A 14,960-nucleotide genomic window follows, 5' to 3' on the forward strand; every position below is an offset into this window, starting at 1 on the left:
GCGGGGGGAGGGGCTGTTTGCAGCTCAAGGAGGGGGGCCAGATAGCGTTTTGCGTCTGGGGTCTGACGCTGCTTATAAGCTGATGCTTCAGGGCTAATTTTTAAATTGTAATGCTTCTTGTGCTGGTTTCTGAGCTGCCATGTACCAATAATTTTAATGATTTACTAATCAGCCTAATAAATTGCAACAGATATAGCTTAATAGCTTATAGCAAAAAAAGTCCAAATTTGCTTACTTTAGTAGTTCTAGCATCCTGTACACAAGAAGACTAAACAGGCTGGTCTCTTAAATTGGCCATACATATGGAGATCCGCTCATTTGGCGAGGTCCCCAGACCAGTGGATCTCTCCACCATATACCCACTTTGAAGTGTGGGCAATATTGGGCTGATTTTATTAAGGGCCCTAGGGCGCAACGATCAGATCACAACGAGGAAAAAACTGACGGTCGGATCGAGGACTGCATGCTGCTTGATTTTAAAGCATGGCTGATCGACATCTGGCTGACTTTTGACCAGATATCAATCAGGAAGCCCGTCATAGACTTAATCTGTCAGCAGCTGATATCTGCCTGTGTATGGGGGCTTTTAGGGAATCCCACAGGTGAATAACAAAGCAGAAGTCTCCAACTTTCTGTCACACCCAAGCAAATCAGTTCCTACTCTCATACACACATTCACCTGCTGCCCACACCTCTGCCTGGTTAACCCTGTGGTGTCTCTTAAAGGGAAGGCACAAAATCTAAAGAAGGGGGATATATATCTGCTATCTATGATTTATCCCCTCTGACTTCTACAATATATATTCAATATATTTTGTCGGTCCCTAAGCTGACATCAGCACAGAGCATGTGCAGTGAATCAGCAGAAAAGAAGATGGGGGGCTACTGGGGCATATTTGGATACAAAGATCTTCCCTGCTAAACAGTGTTTGACTGGAGTAATGGGGGCCCACCGGGACTGCCACATGAAGGCCCCTCCAAGCAGTCACCGGGGGCCTCTTCCTGGCTTACCTCTGCGCGCCTCCCTCTTGGGCCTCTCTCTCCATCTGCGCGCTCCTGCGCGAATGCTGGTGCGGCATGCACCTGTACGAACGTCTGTGCAGTGCGCGCCTGCACAAACTCCCTCGCACTGCGTGCCTGCGCTAAGTGTTGGAGCGGCAGAGACTATTTTCAAGGGGGAGCCCGATCTGGAAACATGGCTGGGCCGACGGATGAGGGCCGGGGCCCACCGGGTTTTTTCCTGGTTTCCCGCCGGCCCAGTCCGACACTGCTGCTAAAGGGCTGTGGTTGCCTTGGGCTAGTACAGAAGCCCAAAACATAATGTACAACATTTCTGCCCTATTTCTTTAGTTTAGCTTTAGTTCTCTTTTAAATTAGTAAAAGGGTTTTGTAAATTAAGAAGAGCCATAAATTGTAGAAGAGGTTTGTGCTCTCCAGTGAAGGAGTACATATCTCCTTGCAAAAAACTCAGTGCAGACCCGTACCCTGGAAGACATTAATTTGTCCCAGTAGAGCATTCTTAGGGTTCAATATGACAGGAAAGGGTATTTCTTGTGGAGACAAGTAAGGGTTAGATATGGCCTAGTCATTCTCATTAAGATTTAGGATAAATCCCTTTCACTTCAAATAGGCTGCATTAAATCTGGCCTTCTTACCCCATCTATCATCATCCAGTATTAAACTTTGGGTGCACATCTGAATGCAAGGATGCATATAAACTAAAAACAATATGGTGCCAAATATGGAATTCGTATGTATAATACATTATATTCTCATTATCTGGATTGGAGCAATGGGGATTGGCGCACAGGAAATGTAAAAAATGATTGTATCTCCAGCACATCCCCAGTGTTTCTGAACCAATGTGGGTGTGGTTGGCCAGCATGCCGCCCCCCTAAAACCCTGCCGCCCTAGGCCCGGGCCTAGGTGGCCTTTCCACAAATCCGAGCCTGGTCAGAGCCATATACATATAAACAATAAAAATAATAACAACTGAATGATATAAAAAACAATGGTGTTTTATATTCTATTGGACTGAATCTGGCTGGATTTTGCAATACTGGAGTATGAACAATGTGCTAATTTGCTTGGTATTTAGGTATTTTCAGCTCTTACTGCACTTTAAACCTTCCTTTATTTTTGGTGACAAGGTCAATTAGAAAAAGAAAATAAAAGTATTTTTAGCTAGTGCAGCTGAGCAAACAGCCCACCTGTCCTCCCCCAAACTAAACGCTTTTGTTGTAGCCATGTCTGCGGGGTAGGTCTTGTATGTAAAATGCAAATGTTCTTAAGGGTTTGAAATAGCTTTGCTTATGAACAGTTAACCACTTGAGCATTTTGTTTTTTCACCTGTGATGGGAAATCGACTGCTATATATTCTTAAATGGAGGAATACAGCAATAATGCTTTAGTGTTCAGAAATATTTGTGACTTTATACAGTGTTGAATACACTATTTTTATTTAATCCAGATGAGTGGAAATGTGTGTGTATATATATATATATATATATATATATATATATATAGTCAAATACAAGAGTCCTCTGCACTCAACCCATTATCAATATATTTAAGACAGAGACATTTTGTGCATACTGCTACTAAAAATGCCTTACCCTTTAAACAAAACAGGGATTGTTTGTCCATATATTGCAATATATTTAAGATGGCCAACTACCTCAAAGTCATCCCATATCTGGCCAGTCCTATGCTCAATTTTCATCTGATTCATTAAGAATTCTATTGCTTCATTATACATTTTACAAAGAGACTACTTTTTACCTGCAACTTACTAGCTGCTTTCAAAGTAAAACTCCCAAACTTGGCTGCCCTTTTATTAGACACCAGTGGGATCACCTGACTATAGCTGGGAAGGGTGGGAGCTACAACATGGAGCTGGTCACTGCTCCTGTATAAACTATAACAAACAAGGGAAAGTTGCGCTCACCACTATTTTTTAAAACCATTAGGCGGGGGTGCAATGAGGCTGCGACCACAAAATACATATAGACAAATACAAGAGTCCTCTGCACTCAACCCATTATCAAAATATTTAAGACAGAGACATTTTGTGCATACTGCTACTGCAAAATGCCTTTTGTTTAAAGGGCACCTATCACAGCCAAAATCAAACACATATTAACAATCTGACCAGTGCAAGCTAAACACGTTTAATCAAACTACATATATAGTTTTTTGAAAAAACTGCAGGTTTTAAAAAAAATCCCTTACTTTGTTAAATGGGTTCTTTCACTGAGGGAGGCCATACTGAGACTATAACAGAGACTCTAATATGCAAATTTCAGGAGCATTCTCAGATTGTAGCACCGCTTTGAGTATTCTACCCAGAATGCCTTGTTTAAGTAAACTCCTCCACTAGAAGGAAGTATCAGGAGATTTCCCTATCTTGCAGAAGGAATAGTGAGCTGATCATTTACATTATACAAACAATTGTAACTGTTTTAAAAATCGGATTTCTTGAACTTTCACATAGAGTATTTACTTAGTAAATGATTTTGGTCATGATTGGTGCCCTTTAAAGAACAAAACTATACATTTATCAGTTACAGGGGTGGTACACTATTATGTTAACTTTTAGTATGGTGAAAAATGGCCTATTCTTAGCAAATTTACATTTTGGTATTTTTTTCATAGCTGTTAAATTATTTGCCTTCCTCTTCTGACTTTTTCCAGTTTTCAAATGGGGGTCACTGCCAGAAAAATGGTTGCTCCATGAGTCTACAATTTTATTGTTACTTTTTATTACTAATCTTTCTATGTAGGCCCTCATCTATTCATATTCCCGTCTCTCTTTCAAATATCTTTCCTGGTTGCTAGGTTACTGTTTAGACCCTAGCAACCAGATACCTACTGAAATTCAATACTGCATAGCTGCTGAACAAAAAAGCTAAATAGTTAAAAAAGCACAATTTATAAAAAAAATAAAAGGGGTGGTTCACCTTCAAAACACATTTTTTCAGTTCATTTGTTTTCTGATTGTTCACCAGAAATAAAGACTTTCAATTACTTTCCAATTTTTACAGTTTTTCCAAACTACAAGTACCGGTATAGAGTTTAATGTCTCTGTCTCTGGTGTTTCAGTTTGGCAGCTCAGTAAATCAGGTGCAGACTGTAAAGTCTAAACTGTTACAATTTGGCAAAAAGAATATAGATTCAAGTTATACACTAAATGGCTAAGTGTGCTGGGAGTTTCCTTAAATGAGAAGGATCTAGGGGTCTTTGTAGATAACAAGTGTCATTCTGTGGCTACTAAAGCAAATAAAGTTCTGTCTTGCATAAAAAAGGGCATTAACTCAAGGGATGAAAACACAATTATGCCTCTTTATAGGTCCCTGGTAAGGCCTCATCTGGAGTATGCAGTGCAGTTTTGGACTCCAGTCCTTAAAGGAGAAGGAAACCTCCTCGGCGCTAACCCCCCACCCCCCCTCCCGTGTATTGCCCCCCCTCCCTCCTCCCCCTGGCCTACCCGTCCCGCTGGGCAAATGCCCCTAACTTGTTACTTACCCTTCTGCGCAGGTCCAGTCCAGGGAGTTCACAGACGACATCTTCTTCCACGCGATCTTCTTCCTCCTTTGACCGGCGCATGCGCAGTAGGATCATTTCGCCGGTACGATCTACTGCGCACGCGCGCGACTTTTGGCGCATGCGCAGTAGATCCGTACCGGCAAAATGATCCTACTGCGCATGCGCCAAAACGCTGGTCAAAGGAGGAAGAAGATCGCGTGGAAGAAGATGTCGCCTGTGAACTCCCTGGACTGGACCTGCACAGAAGGGTAAGTAACAAGTTAGGGGCATTTGCCCAGCGGGAGGGGTAGGCCAGGGGGGAGGAGGGAGGGGGGGCAACACACGGGAGGGGGGAGGGGGGTTAGCGCCGACGAGGTTTCCTTCCCCTTTAAGAGGAATATAAATGAGCTGGAGAGAGTGCAGAGACGTGCAACTAAATTGGTTAGAGGGATGGAAGACTTAAATTATGAGGGTAGACTGTCAAGATTGGGGTTGTTTTCTCTGGGAAAAAGGCGCTTGCGAGGGGACATGATTACACTTTACAAGTACATTAGAGGACATTATAGACAAATAGCAGGGGACCTTTTTACCCATAAAGTGGATCACCGTACCAGAGGCCACCCCTTTAGACTAGAAGAAAAGAACTTTCATTTGAAGCAACGTAGGGGGTTCTTCACAGTCAGGACAGTGAGGTTGTGGAATGCACTGCCGGGTGATGTTGGCATGGCTGATTCAGATCAGGGGCGTAACTATAGAGGAAGCAGACCCTGCGGTTGCAGGGGGGCCCAGGAGTGTAGGGGGCCCAGTGAGACCCTAATTAATTAGCAATTTTAATATATCTTGGTAAAATAGGCCAACTTATAAATATTTTGGGGCCCTAAATTGAATTTGCTAAGGGGCCCAGTAACAACTAGTTACGCCACTGATTCAGATAATGCCTTTAAGAATGGCTTGGATGATTTTTTGGACAGACATAATATCAAAGGCTATTGTGATACTAAGCTCTATCGTTAGTATAGGTATCGGTATATAGAATTTAATGAAAAGTAGGAAGGGGTGTGTGTATGGATGCTGGGTTTTCATTTAGAGGGGTAGAACTTGATGGACTTTGTCTTTTTTCAACCCAATTTAACTATGTAACTAACTATGTAATTTTGCAACATTTAGTTAATACATTTCTGCTCAGCAGGGACAAAGATAAGAAACGTATCAACTAAATGTATCAATTTAGAACAGTTTACAGGGTCGGCGACCCCCCCTCCCAGAGTATATAGAAGGTGAAAAATGACACTTTACACTTCATTATTAGAAAAGTCTTTATTTCTGGTGAACTATCTGAAACCAACTGAACTGAAGAAAGTGTTGGAAGGTGAACAACTCCTTTAAGACTAATTGCAGTCTCAGAATAGCAATCTGTAAATCGTTCTAAAAGTTAATTTAAAGGTGAAACAATAGCCGTTATACATTTTAAAGACATTTATTGAACTGGGTTTTTTTCCAAAGAAAATTTTTAAAAAGTGGATAATGTATGCCAACTTATCACAGTCAGAATACACTTGGGCACTGGTCCAGGAGTAGAAACATGATTAATATTTACATATAGAATGGTGGGTGTAGCTATCCATAAAATTAGGCCAGCACATTTATAGTTACATCTCTTTCTATTTCTCAGTCCTTGACCTATGGAGTGTGTATTGTATTGACTGAATCCTCTATCTTGCATATTAGATATCATACATTCTTTCAAGATTGTCATCTTCCTCCTCATCATGGTGATCTTCTGGCTGAATGTAGTTGTCTTCTATAAATCCGTCTTCATCCTCATTTGGAGGCAGTGGTACCCCTGGAAGTTCTGTTTGGGACTGATTAATCCAGTCATTTTCTGGCAAAGGACGGTGGCGGTAGCTGCGGATGTATCGATGGAACACATTGCACTTGGCAGCCATTGCAATGAGAAGAGACAAGCAGATAGCAATCACAATGAATCCAACTAGATACGGCCAGCTTCTGCCACTTGTCGTTGCTTTGGCAGGTGCAGGAGAAGCTGCAAAAATAAAAGCCAAATGTTTATCAGTAAATAGAGCAATGCTTACACAGAATAGAAAAATGTCCTTTAAACTGAAAATTAATCTAAAAAAATTTGAAAAGGTTGCTAAAATTTACGTTTTACCATATAAGCACTTGAGGGCTGCTCAGCTAAGGCAGCCGCCATGGGCCCTCAGGTGCCCACAGTATATTGTAAGTAAGGTCCTGGTGTCAGAATCCTTTTCATAAAAACATGAAAGAATCTTGAATTTGTCCTTTGCATGTGACAAAGTGAAAGCATAACTAGACAGCATTTCTGTCAGTGAATTACAATGAACTTACAGAGTCATTAACGTACCTTGTAATAACAAAAGTCGTATAGATTATGCTTAATTTTTGTATAAAAAAAAACACAACAATTTTAATAAGTCAGAATATTTAAGTCCTATGATGACCCCAAAACTCTTACTTTATGCCACATGAACGACACCAAGCATCTCCCATGTGATTTAGATCTTTGTGGGAGGTTGCTATTGGTGAGGAAGAGTAGAACCTCTGTGAAGTACCCAATAGCATACAAGAAGACACACAACGACAGGCTACAGCATCAAGTCCTTCATGCAATTATCATTCCTCTTTTACATGTTCCACACTGTAAGCAATAAACAATGGTATTTTTGGACCAAATTACTATAGTTGTTAATGGAACACCGAGACTGTTGATTCCTTAGAAGACATGTCAGCTGGGACTCATATCTGGCTGAAGCCTTGCTACGGATGTGAATGATGCATAAAAAAACACTGTGAATATGTGTTGGTGCTATATACATTTCAGGAATGAAATAAATATATTATGAGGGCTTAAAGCCCTGCTTTCTCATGCTGCTTTCCTCATTGTTCTTCATCAGTGCACACACACACACTTATACACACAGAACCTTAATACACACTGCATCTGCAATAACGTAAACCTTTAATCCAATGTTACTCTGCTTTCAGATTATGTTTCTGGCACTTTCAGATGAATGCAAGTTTCTTTTCACAAGACTTACTGAGGTTGTATGATGTATTATTGGTAGAATCATTTACATCCCGGGCAAAGCGGATGTTAGCCCTAGGTCCAGATAATGCTTTTTCCTCAATCAGATGCCTTGAGCAGGAACAAAAAAGTCCTACAGAAAAATGAAAAAAGTATGATATTTGCTCTGGTTTGCCCTTCATCATTTAACAAGCCAAAACTTTTCTGTTTAAAGGAAAACTATACCCCCCAAACAATGTAGGTCTCTATTAAAAGATACTGAGTAAAACAGCTCATGTGTAAAACCCTGCTTCATGTAAATGAACCATTATCATAATAATATATTTTTTTTAGTAGTATGTGCCATTGGGTAATCATAAATAGAAAATTGCCATTTTAAAAAATAAGGGCCGCCCCCTGAGATCGTACGATTCACTGTGCACACATACAAACCACATGTTACGTCACATGAGCCAATTAACAGACAGAGTTCTGCCTTTTGCTTCCTCACTTCTTCCTGTTACAGTTAGTGTTGTAGTATTTCTGGTCAGGTGATCTCTGAGGCAGCACAGATAGAGTCACGAAATGGTGGTTCAAGGCAAGAGATGTAAAAGGGCAATATTTATGTAAATATATATTCCAGTTTGGTAAGATTCTTTAATATATCATTCAATTTGATATAAACTATCTGTTGCTTAAGTATTCATTTTGGGGGTATAGTTTTCCTTTAACTTCCTTTACTAAGTGCCCCAAACATCATCTGTGTTCTCCTGGATCTCCAGAAACTTTGAACTTGATAAATGTTTTTAACTTAATGTTTATGCATCAGGTGTTTCAATAAGATTACAAAATCTACACGTTTTCCCCTCAAAACTTTATAAAATCTTGTGGGTTGAATTCATTTCTCTGTTATGAGACATACTGTACTTTAAATTTCACTCATTTAACAACAATGTTCTGAAGTTCTGAACTTATTTCAGCTACAGACAATTTAACAAATGTAACCTTGAGTCTACAGCTGTTACAATTCCCATCATGCTATAGCTCTGTTTAGGGATGATAGGATTGGAAATCAAGTAATATGTGGACACTCAAGGTCATGAAACGCATTGCCTGAATATGCGACTGACAAGGCAGATAAAATGAACCCAGTGCTAAAATTTAAGGCATTTTAAGGCAATTTGGCCACTGGAGTCCAATGTTACTCTGCAGTCTATGGATGTAATTTCATTGATTGTTCTTATAAGAAACAGCAAGGCAACTTCTATATGATATAAGCATAAATATATATATATACATATAAGCAAATAAAGCAAATGTTAACTCCATTTAACCCTATATATTAAAACCTTCACTTGGCTTTTGAGACACGAAGTCCTTGGAGTGCGGTTTGTTTGTTTTCTGTTATACTAATGTTGTTGACCGGCACCCAGGCATTTGACGAGTGGACAGTTTAGAGTGCACCAGTTGTATGGGATTTATATATATATAGTGTATGATTTCTTATTAACTTGTCAGTCTTTATTTTTGCATTCTCACCATACTGATCAGGGTCCTGAAGAGTTTCTTCTGTTGTGCACTCACAAAATCCACTGTCTGTTAGCAACTGGAAATACCAATGTCTGTGGGTGTTCTGAAAAGGATGTGACGTAAGCAAAGTTTCTCTCAAGTCTAGACGGGTCAGTATAGGAAGGTCTGCCAGGCTGAATGCTCTGAAGCTGTTGTTTTTAAGTATCAGTGTTTTAAGACTGTTGAGTCCTTTAAAGACATGGGGATCTAGCCTAACAATACTGCAGCTGCTCAGATCCAAAGTTTGAAGATGAGGTAAATTTTGAAATGCCCTTGATGGAAGAACTTTAAGTGGGTTATGGGAGAGATTCAAGAAATGAACCTCAGAAAGACTTTCTGGAAGGGGCTGAGAGACATGGATGGAGTTATTGGAGAGGTCCAAATGTTTGAGGCCCTCAGGGAGAGAAGCAGGGATTTGTAGGAGTCCTTTGTTACCACAGTCTATTTTGCCCTGTAAAGATATCAAAATGGAAATATTCATCCATGAAGAACAAAGCTGCATACGTATGTGGCAATATGCCACTACCATAAAGATAGGTGTTGTTTGTTACAATATGTACACAGTGATTATTACACTTCAAAAATTGCAATCCATTATTGTATATATTACTCAACTTATTATAAAATTGCATTTTGCCACAATAATGATCTCTAGGATGCAAATTCTTCTCTGCAAATGGATTGTTCCCAAAATTTATTTTTTTATGTTGTCTGGCTCTTGTTGTCAAATCAGGGTTCGTGATCAAGCATCTTATCAATAAGAGTGACATACTTGTCAGGGCACAAGGGTTCTAGCATACTTGCTTATGCAGTCATTTAGTATAGATGCTATACAGTATGCTGAGATGAAGAGTCTGAACAAGTGGCTAGCTGGATAAGCAATTTTTTAAGTAACAAATTTATAAACATAACAGTTCATATGTTGACAAACTGGTTGCATAAGCAAGGTGAATATGTAAAAAGATACAAAGTAAAAGATACAATAGTATTTGACTTAAGAGGGTACTCAGAGTATCTTACATATCAATGCAAAATATTTGCAGCGTTTCAATATTAATTAATTATATCTGGTTTAACAACTGCTTTTGATCAATTAACTTTTCCCTTCCCTCCCTTTGTCTTTCTTATGTTGACTTTGATTATCTGGTATCTCTCCCTCTCTATGTATCAAATATGCATTTGTTGCCAGTCTTGTTCTTCCTCTTTTTCAGTTGTACCTACTTTATTTATTATGCTCCTGTTCCAATAAACCCTTTCAAACGAGTTATTTTCTGTTGAACCCTGCCTTTTTATTAGTTGCTCTATTTATCTTTGACTACATTCCTCCTTAAGGTGGCCATACATACACTATTTGTACGATATTTGGTGTGTGTGTGGTGGGAGACGAGGTGACCGATATCGGCAAAAGCTTTGGATATCGGTTATCTCCGCAATAGGATAGGTTGGAACATTTTTATCAGGTGCCTTTAAAGGCACCCGAATATCAGCACAACTTAATGATGAATTTCCCAATAGAGGTAGAATTATTTTGCTTCTACCAGCGTATCTGACAATTCATGCTTTTAATTATAGTGGAGAAAATGAACAAATCAATGGTGTGTGAAAGATCATAATTCTAACATATACAGGCACATTTAAACTGACAGTCCTGTTCCACTTCTGTCAGTTTCTTTAATTTTAGGGCTTTGGCAGATTTGTCCCTTATGTAAAAACAAGCCCCTGTGGCAAAGCAAGCTGATCTGATCATTTGGCAGCCGGGACAAAAAGCGGGTCATAAACGAGAACTGCATCATTGCACCAAATCGGTCCCCACCCAACGGGATTTTCATACATAAATTTTTGCCCAGATATCGGTCAAGAAGGCCATTGAGAAGGGCCTGTACATAGGCAGTACAGCTGTGTACTGCTGAAGGGGAGCAATAGTGAGAATAAATCTGCCTGTGTATCGCCAGCATTACAAAATGGACACCTGCATGAATGTCATAATCATCACTTATTTATATAGCGCCAGTAAGTCACACAGCGCTTACAATTATTTATGACAAACAGGGGTCTTACAATAATTTAACAAACAAGGGTTACAGAGTAATGAATACGATCAGAGGACCCTACTTGAAAGAGATTACAATATTAAGTGGTAGGGTAGAATTGTGTCTTTTAAACTACAAATAAACATTTCATAATGATCTTAAGGCGCTCAGCAATTCTGTATTTTCTTGTCATTCCTTTCGATCTATTATCTATTCAACTGACACTAAGAACAATAATATCTCTCCACCCCCCCACCCCCAGTTTGCAGCCAACCTGTGTCCTACCTCTCAGCTCTAAGGGTAATTAAACAATAGATTTTGATCAGAATTTGTGGGTCAGATTTTATCTGATCTTGCCATGATTGTATGATCCTATGAAATCGAATCCCCCTATAGTTATACTGTTAAGTCGGATCAGATAAAAGTCAGATGGTGTCGTTTGTTCCTGCCTTTCCAACAGATATCTGGCTAAACATTAGGAAAATTCCATTCCGTCCCCAAATAAGTGGATCTTTATATGTATGGCCAGTTTAAGACATGTACACAAAGGTAAAGCCGGAGAATAGTGAATATGCCTTTACTTTTTACAATTGTTTGTGTCCTCCTACCTGTGAGTGCTGTATACATGGGCTTGCAGTTAAAGGTGTTAAGAAAAACACCAAATACAAAATTGTATCTTCACCTGAAAACAGGAAAAAACATTTTTAGACATGCAAAACTCACCTAGAAAGTCTAAAACACATTTCCCATAAATACGTAATAAAATGCCCATGTGACTTGGTGTTTTCTCCACTTACCAGTGATTTCAATGGTATCAGCCAGGTTAAGTTAGAGAAAAGAGCTTTGGAAAATATGATTTACTTTAATTTTTTTTTAAAAAAAGGGTTAAGCTGCATTTCTGCATGCATGGGCCAATATGTTTTCTTCCTGGCATGACTGTAGCTCAGTCACAGCAAAATAAGTCAGTGATCTCTTACAGTACAACACAGCAGCTTATTTGTTTACACAACAAAAATGGAAGAGACGGGAAAACAAACAAAAGTGAATTTACAATTACAGTATGCATGTGCCAAAATGTTAGACCCCCAGTGATTAAAATATAGTACAGGCCTGGAGTATAGTTCTCCCACTGATGCTCTGCCTTGTTCTGAAAGGTCCCAATAGTAATGTGGCCGATGGAATCAGGCAGATGCACAGTACTGTAGTACAGTAGTATAGAATTTTTCTATACTGGACATGCACACAATACAGGACAGCTGAGCACCTTTTGCTTCAATGCCAGTGCCTGCCACAGAGTGATTCCTATTGCTTTGAGTGGGAATAAGTGACAGACAAACTATTTTGACAGCCACAAGTCCCACTAAGAGCACCACAGAGGTCAAAGGACCACACGGAACATATGAGGACCCAAATATATTTTTAAGTTGTGATAACATTACATAACAACAACCTGCTAAACAAAATATATTACAATCTTTTTCAATTACATTAAAATGCCTCCACCAGAGAGCGCACTGTTTAATGAAATATTTAAATCACTCACCCATAATGTTTAACGCTGGGTTAGCAACCCCCTCTTCTTAATTAGTCAGCAGTTGTTAGATTTTCTATTGGCAACACAGATATCTCTGCATAATACTTGAATATATAATAGAAATAGCTGCCTGCAACACAGAAGTACAATTAAAAAGAACTTATTATTGCTCTCCCTACAAATTATTACTATTCCTGAATATGCATTCCCCAGGTATCATGTACAGGTATGGGATTATCCAGAAACCCGTTATCCGGAAAGCTCAGAATGATGGAAAGGCCCCTATAGGAACCCCCTATGGCTGCATTTATACTTGTGAACGTAGCCTTAGGAAGCCTTTAGCCATTTCTATAATTCACCTATGGTCCTACAGCCATGGGCGTAACTACTAGGGATGCACCGAATCCACTATTTTGGATTCGGCCGAACCCCAGGAATCCTTTGCGAAAGGTTCACCTGAATACGAACCGAATACTAATTTGCATATGCAAATTAGGGGTGGCAAGGGGAAACTATTTTTACTTCCTTGTTTTACAACAAAAAGTCACGAGATTTGCCTCTCCGCCCCCAATTAACATTTGCAAATTAGGATCCGGATTTGGTTAGGCCGGGCAAAAGGATTCGGCTGAATCCTGCTGAAAAAGGCAGAATTCCGAACAAGTGCATCCCTAGTAACTACAGAGGAAGCAGACCCTGCGGCTGCAGGAGGACCCAGGAGCTATAGGGGGTCCCACGAGGCCCTAAATAATGAGCAATTTCACAATATATTGGTACAACAGGACAATCTCTGGATATCTTGAAGAGATTTGCTGTGGGGGCCCAGTAACATCTAGTTATGCTGCTGCTCTTTATAAAAAATCCCCACTGTACAGTTGGTGTGGTGGCTCAGTGGTACACTGAATGATGAGCATTTTTATATTTACAAAAAATATCTTATTCCCAACGTTTGAGGGAGCGCTAATGTGGGGCCCAGCAAGTAATTTCAGTGCCTGTTATACACACTAACACGACGTATGACGCAGGTACTACTGGTACAATTTCAAGGCACTGCCACTTTTGAAGGGCGAATCTGGTAATATATAGGTTCCCTATACCTTATAATGGTTCGCTCCTATGTGCCCGCCCCTTCTACCTCTACTCACCGCTCTTGCCCTTGCCGAACCGTATCGGTTTAACATAGCAAAATGTGCGCTTCCTCGCCCCGACAATTGCTCTCACACTTTATTTCATTTCTGTTTCTCCCACACATACTGCAGGGCGGAGTTTCACAGGAGGAAAAGTACAAAGGTGAGAGAGCTGGTTAAAATGTAACCAACTTCCTATGCCCGGATCGTGGTGTTTTACACGGAGGGTTACAGGGAAATGGCAGCCTTATACCTCAGCTATTGGACGGCTTCCTTTCCTATTAAACTTATACTAACTTACGTAAATCACGCCCATCTGCCTGGGACAATGTCTGTCTGTCCATTATCCATCTGTTCTAATAGCAACAATCCCATTAAACAGGCTGTGCTTATAGAAAGCCTTTGCCAATTTCCTGCAAGGGTTATGGATCTTTTCTGGCCGCTAGGGGGCGCCCGATATTTGAGTTAATGGGAGTTTTATATTTACTTTACTGGTTATCACAGAGAAAAACAACCTGCATATGTAGATTGAGTCAGGGACGACGCTAACTCATTCTAAACAGAATACAAAAAAAGTGATAGCACGTTTATATATATATATATAGTAGTTATTGTATGTATTGTACCTAATACAGTATACTCCATTATAAGCCAAATGGCCAAACTTAAAGGACCAGTAACATCAAAAAATAAATTGTTTGAAAGTAATAAAAATATAATGCAGTGATGCCCTGCTCTGGTAAAACGGATCTGGTAAAACGGATTGTGCACGACTCAGGTTACACAGCAGATAAACTCTGTAGAATATAATGGTGTTACGTGTTATCCACTATTTATCCTGTGCCATATAGCCTCAATTTCTGCCATTGCTACTCAGCAGCTTGTAATGAACTATATGAACTATGGTAGTGTTTCTGAAGCAAACAGATTTACCAGTGCAGGGCAACACTACATAAGATTTTCATGACTTCATTTTCTGGTGTTACTGTTCCTTTAAACCAAAACAGTAAAGTGTTTTAAAGGGGTGGTTCACCTTTAGGTTAACATTTAGTATGTTATAGAATGGCCAATTCTAAGACATGTTTCCTGATTATTTATTTTTTATTTATTTGCCTTTTTACTTCCAGCTTTCAAAT

General features: G+C 39.7%; 1 protein-coding gene across 2 annotated transcripts; it reads right to left on the reverse strand.

Moving 5' to 3' along the window:
* Positions 1 to 5,985: 5,985 nt before the first annotated feature.
* Positions 5,986 to 14,227, reverse strand: lrrc19.L (leucine rich repeat containing 19 L homeolog). 2 transcript variants are annotated; one of them, XM_041590422.1, is made up of 6 exons: positions 14,126 to 14,227; positions 12,710 to 12,830; positions 11,775 to 11,848; positions 9,107 to 9,587; positions 7,602 to 7,721; positions 5,986 to 6,568 (listed from the first exon to the last, which is right to left on the reverse strand). In XM_041590422.1, the coding sequence occupies exons 2-6, from the start codon at positions 12,711 to 12,713 to the stop codon at positions 6,249 to 6,251; spliced, it is 999 nt and encodes a 332-aa protein (XP_041446356.1). In that variant the 5' UTR covers positions 12,714 to 12,830; positions 14,126 to 14,227; the 3' UTR covers positions 5,986 to 6,248. The 2 variants fall into 2 exon arrangements, with proteins under 2 accessions (XP_041446356.1, XP_018113785.1); XM_018258296.2 differs by lacking the exon at positions 14,126 to 14,227 and adding an exon at positions 13,843 to 14,113.
* Positions 14,228 to 14,960: the final 733 nt, after the last annotated feature.

Source organism: Xenopus laevis, chromosome 4L, assembly GCF_017654675.1.
Source record: "Xenopus laevis strain J_2021 chromosome 4L, Xenopus_laevis_v10.1, whole genome shotgun sequence".
In the NCBI taxonomy this organism is placed as follows: Eukaryota; Metazoa; Chordata; class Amphibia; order Anura; family Pipidae; genus Xenopus; species Xenopus laevis.

Bases quoted from the DNA above. Each gene is read 5' to 3' on its own strand.
- lrrc19.L (XM_041590422.1), bottom strand. The intron at 7,722-9,106 runs GTGAGAATGCAA...ATTTTTCTGTAG, and splicing joins TCAGGACCCTGATCAGTATG to GACTTTTTTGTTCCTGCTCA. The intron at 6,569-7,601 runs GTAAGTCTTGTG...TTATTTTTGCAG, and splicing joins TAATACATCATACAACCTCA to CTTCTCCTGCACCTGCCAAA.